Consider the following 9,692-nt stretch of genomic DNA (forward strand, 5'->3'; position numbering starts at 1 on the left):
CCTTCTCTTCACCTCCCTCTCCCCTTCTCTTCACCTCCCTCTCCTCTTCTCTTCACCTCCCTCTCCCATTCTCTTCACCTCCCTCTCCCCTTCTCTTCACCTCCCTCTCCCCTTCTCTTCACCTCCCTCTCCTCTTCTCATGTCAACAGCGTTATATCATCCTGACATGGATTCAAAACAAATCACAGTTTACCAAAAGTGATCCACCATAACAACCACTTGCTTTGGTGACATGGTGTGTTTACAACACATAGCTTATAAGTGTTCATAACATAGCATTTATAACACAGTGTTCATAAGCTTATCATGGTGAAGTTGGCCCAACACATGTAGCTACTTCAATTTTCACACCATGGATGAAATCCCAAGAACAATACACAGTGTGCTAAGTGTCAGACTCTATAAAGAAATATGGAAAGTCACACACTCTAACTATGCTCCCAAAAGTTGAATGGGTATAGCAACCAACGTTTCGGCAACGCAGTGCCTTCTTCAGGGTTGAGGTTTAAGGATCAGACTCAACATAAGGGTTAGCTAGCTAGCTAAAAAAAACACCCTGTCTGACTCTGTATATGGTTGTGTCCAGGCAACACACCATGTAAGCGGACTAAACTCCACTCCCCCATGTAGTCTAGCCTGGCTAATTGCTTTATTCCTTGGTCTCTGGCTCTTTCAACAGGCTAGCATGGACAGACTCTATCACTTGTTAGCTAGTGACTAACTAAGAATTATAATCATAGCCAGAGCCGTGTATTTCTGTCTATATGGCGTTGGTCATCGCTAGCTAGCTACATGGCTAATTAGTTAGTTACCCACCACCGTTCTGCTACAGAACTGGCTGACGTGAATATCTATATGTGATGCCAGGCTGGTTCAAACTGATGCCGGGCTGGTTCAAGCTGATGCCGGGCTGGTTCAAGCTGATGCCGGGCTGGTTCAAGCTGATGCCGGGCTGGTTCAAACTGATGCCGGGCTGGTTCAAGCTGATGCCGGGCTGGTTCAAGCTGATTCCGGGCTTGGTTCAAACTGAATGCCAGGGCTGTTCAAAACGATGGCGGGCTGGTTCAACAGCTATGCCCAGGCCTGGTTCAAGCTGATGCCAGGCTGGTTCAAACTGATGCCAGGCTGGTTCAAGCTGATGCCAGGCTGGTTCAAGCTGATGCCAGGCTGGTTCAAACTGATGCCAGGCTGGTTCAAGCTGATGCCAGGGCTGTTTATATTTTGGGGCAATTTTTTTGTTGTTGTATGGTTTAAATGGTAAGAGCTAGGTAGCTAGATACATAGAGAGTACATCGTTGTTGGCCTCTCAATTTAGTGTTGTTAAATCATTAAAGCTATCTAGCTACAACTGTCTAAAACAGCTAACGTTAGCTAACAAGCTAGCTAATGATACAGCATCTAGCTGATAGAATCTAACGTTACTTAGCTAGCTATCAATCTCCTACTTACACCACTATCGGTTCACTTGGTCACCAGTCGGACATCCAAACATTCACACGGGCAGAATACCGTTATTTCATTATTTTCCTTCTCGACTACCCACCATCCTCCTCTCTTTCTCTCCAACCTCAGTTATTCTGAGTGATGATTCGAGATGCTGCTGTTTCTGTTGTTATTGCTGCCAGGAAGAGGCATCATACGCATGCGCAGCACAAGCTGTCTCTGGCCACTTACACCTGATTGGTCAATAAATGTACTCGTCTCCGTGTACTCTGTCTCAAATTTGCCCAAACCATTGACATAAAAAACACTCGAAACACATGAAAGTCTTCCCATTTTGTATGTTTATTACACATAATACATGTTTACTACACAACTCCAAAGTACAAGTAAGTTATGGATAAAATATTAGGTCATTGCTATTGGCCAACGATAGTACATTACATTAGGCTACATAAAGATTGTATGGAGTCCATAGGCACAACACAGATAATGCTGTTCTTAATATTTTTACAACCAATTCTAGACAGCATTAGGATATACGTTCCCCCCACTGTCTCTCTGTCACACACACACACACACACACACACACACACACTCTCTCTTTTTCTCTACTCTTGACAGCAGATGCCCAGTCTGCAGGCTTCACACAGGGCTTTCTCATGGGGCCTCCTTGACACCTTCTCTGACCCATCCTCTTCTTCCTCCTCCTCCTCCTCTTCCTCATCCTCTTCCTCATCATCCTCCTCATCATCCTCCTCCTCATCATCCTCCTCATCTTCCTCATCATCCTCCTCATCATCCTCCTCATCCTCGTCGTAGCAGTTCTTCTTAATTTTTCCAAACAATCCAAGCAGTGCCTCCTCCACCTCGTCCTGGGAGAAACCTGGGAGTTCAAACTCTTCCCGGCAGCGTTTGCATGCCTGGCCGTACGGCCGCATCAGCACGGTCCCCCTGGCTGTCGTATCCCGCAGACGGTACCGGAACACTAGCACCACCCGCGCCGACCACCACGTCTTAGAGCACTCACCACACTGGAACCTGAGGGAGAGAGGTAGAGGGGGAGAGAGGGGGAGAGAGAGGGAAGAATGTGGGGGAGGGGAAGAGGTGGAGAGAGGGGGAGAGAGGGGAGAGATGTGGAGGGGGAGGGGGAGAGGTGGAGAGAGGGGGAGAGAGAGGGAGAGATGTGGAGGGGGAGGTGAGAGAGAGAGGGGACAGAGAGGAGAGAGGGGAGAGAGAGGGAGAGATGTGGAGGGGAGGGGAGAGGTGAGAGAGGGGAGATGGGAGAGGGGGAGGGGGAGAGGGGAGAGGTGGAGAGAGAGAGGAGGAGAGAGGAGAGGTGGAGAGAGAGACGGGGACAGAGAGAGGAAGAGAGGGGGAGAGAGAGAGAGAGAGAGCATTTGAATGAAAGCATGTCTATCCGTACATTTTAGAGTGGTCAGTTTCCACTGGTGCTGCAGTGCCAATCGTCTGAAAGTGTGAGCTCTATGTGGAACTGAGTCGGGAAACCACAAGCATACACAACACATAACAAGCATAAAGACGATGACAGTATAAGAAAGAGATACCTACCGTCCATTGGCACAGTGGCTGTACACCCTCCATCCTCTCCTCCTCTCCTCCTCGGTGAGTGCTTCTGCCAGGCCATAGTTGAAGTGGAAGGCCCACTGGTCACTGCTGTCCAACTCCTCATCCAACATCTCCTCAAAACACTCTGACCACAGGGTGGGTGTCCAGTCTGGGTTACACACACACACACACACACACACACACAATAACAAGCACGCACACACACATAGACAAACATACAAGCGCACGTACGCAAACAACACACACGCACTTAGACAGGACCGGACTGGTTCGGATAGTGCAGCAAGAGCTTAGCTATTAAATAACTTTCCTGATTAATGCATATAAATAGGCCTACTTCCTTTATGTAAATAAATAAATAAACAAACAAGCTAGATCACAGATCATATGTCCCAAAAAAATCTGCATAATAGGATAAAAGAAAGTACATTAAAAGTATTCACTGCCTACCTGTGCTCATGATCGTCAATGTCGGAGAACAAATGAAAACAAAATGCTGTTGAAGAACAAATTATCTGTTTGTGTGGTTATGATATTGTCCGGTGTGAGCTGAATATTTTATATGGTCCTGCTGGTATTCCCCTGACGTTGAGATTTGGAAAACGAAACTGACTGTCTGTTTTCTCTTCGCCACAGCCCAGTCCGTACGTAGTATGCAGTCTGTCACTGTGCCCGATTGAAGACCAGCCCTTCAGCACAGATTGTCCATTATATTTACCAGGGGACTCATGTATCAATATTGCGTAGAAACTATTCTAAAATATTACATTAAAAAAAGTGTAATTTATCAAACAATCCTACGAGCGTCATATGTACACCGATAGGAGATAAACATTGATAAATACAAATTGTTCTCAGCCTCAGTGCTCGTGCACGACCTAGGCAATTTGCATTTCGAAACGCCTCTATTTAACCATATATGGTGGAAATCATCCCTTTGAAGCCTGTGGGGAATATCCAGATTTTCTTTATACATTTATATATATATTTTAATCTTTTGTTCTTATTTATTTATATATTTTTTATTATTATTATATATATTTTTGTGTAGAATATATATTTTTCCAGTACACGACACATTTACATAACGCACAGATGCACGCTACTCTTGGTGGCAGTAACATGCTGACCACACCGCTCTCATCGCGTGCGCAAGCGTTTCAACATAAATGTTATTCAATCATTGCACCCACACTGCTCCCGCGCGCCAACTAGCGTCTGCATTGTGTTGATAATTCGTTTTACTTGAGACAGGAGACCAAGTGGAGACATAGGACGAGGTGGATAATTTTATAATAAGGCAGGTTTATTCAAGTGTAAAGATATTAGGCAAAGCCGTGCACGGCCCCTTTCTGTCAGATTCTTATGAAATYGTCGGAGAAGAGMGCCCCTCTAAGCAGTACATACAGATTATATAGACAACAAGCAAAGTAGGTTGATCTTGTCGTCTGGCCTTCCGATTGGTCGATCTGGGTCGTAGGTAGTCCTGTTCGGCCTGATGTCGACATTCCATTGGCTTTTCACACAGTTCTTTGTCCTATTCACATCCAAAGGCATCCTGCATGTGCGTTTGTTTTCACAGGCCCTATTCATGGGGGAGGGGATGTGTGTGTGGGTCTGACAAAGTAGTGGGGATGGGTGCATGTTGTGCCAAGAATAGCTTATGTTGAGAAGTGGTTAAAACAAGTTACCAGTATCTTATACAATTTCTTACAATTGCCAGGTGCTAAAATTGAAGTTGCTTCTATTTGTGGCGCAGAACGCTCTGCAAGTCCTGCCTCTCCCATCTCCTCATTGGTTTATAGAAGCAGATACCCACATGCCATCTCCTCATTGGTTATACCCACGTGGCTTATTGAAAGATGAACTGAGGTCAGTAGTCATGATGGTAATACTATTAGACGCTAATCTCAATATAATGTCCAAAGAAGAAAAAGCCTGGAAGGAAGAGAGATGACTGGAAGAGAGATGACTAGAAGCGACTCGGTTGACCGGTTTATGTCTGGATTAATTGTCGGAGTAGAGGACCTTGTGGATTTCAGGTAAAATAACAACTCAACGTTCTTATCCTAGGACAAATTAGCTAGCAACAGCAAGCTAGCTAAATAGGACAAATTAACTAGCAACTGCAAGCTAGCTAGCTAAATTGCCATAAATGTTTAATGATTTTCGACCTGTCCCCAAATTAATATAATTGGTTCAGAGTTTGTTTTGATATTTCAACCTGCGTTTCGTGATTGCGTTTGGTGTGGGGCGACAAAATCAATTTGCGCAGGATGGCGCACGCGCGGGTATGGTATAAGAAAGCCATCTTCATCTGCGCCCATTCAACATAGCCTAAATTTATGTTTTTATTACTTACAAACAAAATAATTTTGGGGGGTTCTCATACGCTTACAATGATGTTTTGACTCGTGCTTGAACACTCGCTAAGATTATATTTGGTTGTGATATTTGGAAAATAACTATTTTGGGTGCAGTATTTGTTAGCTAGAATGCTAACTCTCATTGATATAGGCTGTAGCTAAAGCTAGCCAAAGAGCCATTTTATTTAACCAGACAAGTCAGTTAAGTACAAATTCTTGTTTTATAATGACGGCCTACCCCGGCCAAACCGTCCCCTAACCCAGATGACGCTGGGCCAATTGTGCGCCGCCCTATGGGACTCCCGACCACGGCCGGTTGTGATACAGCCCCGGATCGAACCATTGACGCCTCCAGCACTGAGATGCAGACCACTGCACCACTTGGGAGCCATTACACTGGTTGAAGTGTTTTTTTAAAAGTTGATTTGCAGTTGATTTGCGATGATGACACAAACATTATATTAAGCAAGACATTCATACGAGCCTTAAAATCCAATTCTAATCCAAAAGTAGTGTGAAATGCACTCATAAGCAACATGTAAATAGTCTTTTTTTGCTGGTGTTCTATAAGAACTCTCCCTTGTTCTGCCACCAATTTGCGCGCATCGCCCTCGTGCAGCAATGTTTGAAAACACAAAATGGTCTCTATATGCAGACCTAAGCTTGTCGCCTGCTTTACTTCCTTTGGGCAGTGTTTTCCGTAAGTACATGGAGTAGTCAGCCAAATGGGAAAAGAGTTCCGGGCTGGGGGGTTCCGAAGAGAGCAAATTCTATTTTAGCGTTCTTGATTCCATCCATCTTCTAATGCCTTGATTCCATCCGAAATACACAGCTAAATTATTGAATACTTTAACGGCTTTATCTCCCAGATTGGTAACATTTGTTGTGGTATTGAGTAGAAAGACATTTCTTTACAATTAAAATGACTGAAAATGTATAAATTCAGTGTATTGTTAGTTGTTTTGGATATTTTCTAGTCCTAGGCCTATATGATAACCTTTTTGTACCATTAAACTTGTCTTCTCTTGATATTAATGTCATATTTACAGTTTTACTGCAAGATATGAAATTCCACAATGTTTGTTTTTCAAAATATTTATTTTATTTTCGCTCTTGCTGTCGAGAGCCAATGTGTCGTTTTGTAATTTGGGTGAACAATCCCTTTAAAAGTTTGGCCTGTCAATCAATCACTGTCGGTGGGATTGTCAGGGGAGGGGGCATGATGTTTGTCTGGTGAAGTCCACAAAGCAAATATTGCATATACAAACAGTTAAATGACCTGCAGCACGGTCAAGCAAGTTAATGTTTTTGATAGTTTTACTAAACAAATAGTGATTCAGACCCACGGAGTTACCTCAAGTCAGCACAAAGACAACAGGAGCCCTGCCTCCGCTATTCCAGCACCATTTACACTTCAACACATAAACATCATCAAATCAACTAGGCTATATAAACTTAGTTTAATACGCTGAAAACAAACTTAAAGATACCAAAAACAATTCAGTCCAATTAATGTTGCTAAATATCATGTGGCTGTCCATGGTACTGATTTCTGTGTGTGTGTGTGTGTGTGTGTGTGTGTGTGTGTGTGTGTGTGTGTGTGTGTGTGTGTGTGTGTGTGTTGTGTGTGTGTGTGTGTGTGGTGTGTGTGTGTGTGTGTGTGTGTGTGTGTGTGTGTGTTGTGTGTGTGTGTGTGTGCGTGCATGCGTAAGATTTTTTTGAGGGGGTGACTCAGCCTACTTGTAGACTAGTTGAATGCCAATGCCACCCTCCTCTCTTTCATGTTGGCAAAACGGTCGATGGCTCTGTATGCTGTTAGTTTTCATTTTCACAGGCCACCTAGCTAAAATGCTTGCTAGCCTAACTTCCTCGCATGGGCGACAATGAACCAGGTAAGTTAGCTAGCTAGTTAACGTGAGGCTACTAGGCTACATCTAGGCTACATATTGAACTTCAATCGTCTCAGGCCAGGGGCACAATATAATAATGTGTGGTTAGATCAGAATCACTATGATAATCATTGGCCTGTACAGAGAATTAAGTCAAAACCACAAGCCCAAATTTCCATCCATGGCTTAGGAAAGGGACGATTTAGCAAGCTAGCTACTGCACGACATCAACACAAGCAGACGAGAAACTGACACGTTTTTCTTACAATTATGACTTTTCGCTTACGATGTTATTTGATTGGTGTGAAGCCAAAGCCAAATTGGCCTCCCTTGGGGGTGTGTATTGCGACGCCAGGACAACCCACAGTTGAGCTCAGCTCAATGCTTATTGGCTAATTCTTAAAACCAAAAATGATTAGGCAAAATGCTTGCTAGCATCAATCAATCAAATGCTACGGCGGCAACAGGTTATACTCTTTTGGTTCAGACAGCATCAGATAAATGGGCATCACATACTGAGAAAGAGGGGAGCTGTTTCCCTCGCTCTGATCATTTCACCAGTGAGATTCAGCCGCTTGTGAATTAACAGAAAATTATAAAAACACAGAGAGATGAAAGAAAAATGATTTTATAATTGTTATTTTTTCACAGATTTGTCACCCCCACCCCCCGATAGTGGGGCAAAACACCCCCTTTCTAAAGTTTGTTTTTATTTAAAAAACAAATATTGATTCTGCCCACTTATTTCCCTTGTCTAAATCTTACCAAGCTTTTTTTCTGTCAGAAAATAGACATGTAGGCAACAGATAGATATACAAAAAATAGAGTTGTTTCCATTGTGGGCCTCTATCTAGTGTAGAGAGTGAGGTCAGAATCTTACCAGTGAATAGAGAACCATGAACTGTGCTGCCTGAGTCAGGTAGACATTCATCTGAACAACAATGGAAATATCTTAAAACATGTGTATGACATTAATATCAGTATGGCATAAGAAATATGTCATTCTAAGATAATGGCAATCACATTATAATTAGTAAGGTAGTTCATTACCATCTTATTTCAGTATACCAATTTTTACCACGTCATTTAGCCAATTATTTAATTTGAAAAGGTTTTGATAATGTAACGGCTGTTGGAAGGAGAGGACCAAGGTGCAGCGTATTACGTGTCCATATTTATTAAATGAACACAGAAATAACAAAGAGAACGACCGAAACAGTTCTGGCTGGTGCAGACACACAACAGAAAACAACTACCCACAAAACACAGGTGGGATGAGGATACCTAAGTATGGTTCTCAATCAGAGACAACGATAGACAGCTGCCTCTGATTGAGAACCACACTCGGCCAAACACAYAGAAATATAAAACATAGAACAAAAACATAGAATTCCCACCCCAACTCACGCCCTGACCAAACCAAAATAGAGACATAACAAAGGAACTAAGGTCAGGGCGTGACAGATAATGCATCTTAATTTTCTTAATTCTTCCAAAGAGTGCTACTCGTACACTTCTCCCCATACAATTAAAGCACCGGTTTTTCACCATATTTCTTTCCAAGAGTGGTGATGACTTAAGAGCAGGAAGAAACCCATGCAACATGTATCTCTCCCTCCACCCTATTGGAGGGATCCTGGTGTATGATGTATGCCTCCCTCCACCCTATTGGAGGGATCCTGGTGTATGATGTATGCCTCCCTCCATCCCTATTGGGGGATCCTGGTGTATGATGTATGCTCCCTCCACCCTATTGGAGGATCCTGGTGTATGATGTATGCCTCCCTCCACCCTATTGGAGGGATCCTGGTGTATGATGTATGCTCACAGGTGTAGTTCCCAGCATCCTCCTCGGTGACATTATTTGATGATCAGGGTGGCCCTTCCATTTGTTAGATTGTAACGTGGTTTCACACGTTGGAGGTCGCCCCTGTCCCAGCGGGCCAGCTGTAACCCCCCCCTGTCCCAGCGGGCCAGCTGTAAACCCCCCCCCCCTGGCTCCACCGGATGAAGTCAGCGTTCTCAATCCCATGGTTGCATCTCAGCCTGCCCTCCTGACCTACCGTGGTTTTCCATTGGATGGCTACAGGTGCTTCCCATGACAACACAACATGCAGATAGGCAAGTTGTTGCATGTCAACAGAGTAGAAGTTGACAGTTTGAGCATTCATAAACCATATATTGGTGAGTGGGCCAAAAGCAGTGTTGCTGACCACAATTCTTTCATTTTCAAATTAACCTCTGAACCCAAGGCCATAATCTTTACTCCGGTCTACCTATGCAAATAGAGATGGTAGATAAGATACAATACCGTAGATATGATAGGTCTAGCCTCATCGCATGCTCATCGATTTACAACAGAAATGTCACTTAATTCCCGTGCATAAGTTCTCTTATATTCTTCTCA

General features: G+C 43.6%; 1 protein-coding gene and 1 long non-coding RNA gene across 2 annotated transcripts in view; both read right to left on the reverse strand.

Annotated features, from left to right (window-relative positions):
* LOC139025177 (uncharacterized) overlaps positions 1-1,615 on the reverse strand; it is a 9,353-nt gene extending 7,738 nt beyond the window's left edge. Inside the window, exon 1 of the long non-coding RNA XR_011476636.1 lies at positions 1,544-1,615. This is a non-coding gene — a long non-coding RNA (uncharacterized lncRNA). The remainder of the gene's footprint in view (positions 1-1,543) is intronic.
* A 151-nt stretch (positions 1,616-1,766) lies between these two features.
* On the reverse strand, positions 1,767-3,696 carry LOC112073678 (receptor-transporting protein 3). The gene is made up of 3 exons (XM_024140939.2): positions 3,481-3,696; positions 3,013-3,178; positions 1,767-2,481 (listed from the first exon to the last, which is right to left on the reverse strand). Exons 1-3 carry the CDS (start codon positions 3,488-3,490, stop codon positions 2,052-2,054), a joined length of 606 nt encoding a protein of 201 aa, XP_023996707.1. The 5' UTR covers positions 3,491-3,696; the 3' UTR covers positions 1,767-2,051.
* Positions 3,697-9,692: the final 5,996 nt, after the last annotated feature.

The sequence above is a fragment of the Salvelinus sp. IW2-2015 genome, unplaced genomic scaffold, assembly GCF_002910315.2.
Source record: "Salvelinus sp. IW2-2015 unplaced genomic scaffold, ASM291031v2 Un_scaffold2335, whole genome shotgun sequence".
Classification (NCBI taxonomy): domain Eukaryota; kingdom Metazoa; phylum Chordata; class Actinopteri; order Salmoniformes; family Salmonidae; genus Salvelinus; species Salvelinus sp. IW2-2015.

Bases quoted from the DNA above. Each gene is read 5' to 3' on its own strand.
- LOC112073678 (XM_024140939.2), bottom strand. The intron at 2,482-3,012 runs GTAGGTATCTCT...TCTCTCCCTCAG, and splicing joins AGCCACTGTGCCAATGGACG to GTTCCAGTGTGGTGAGTGCT.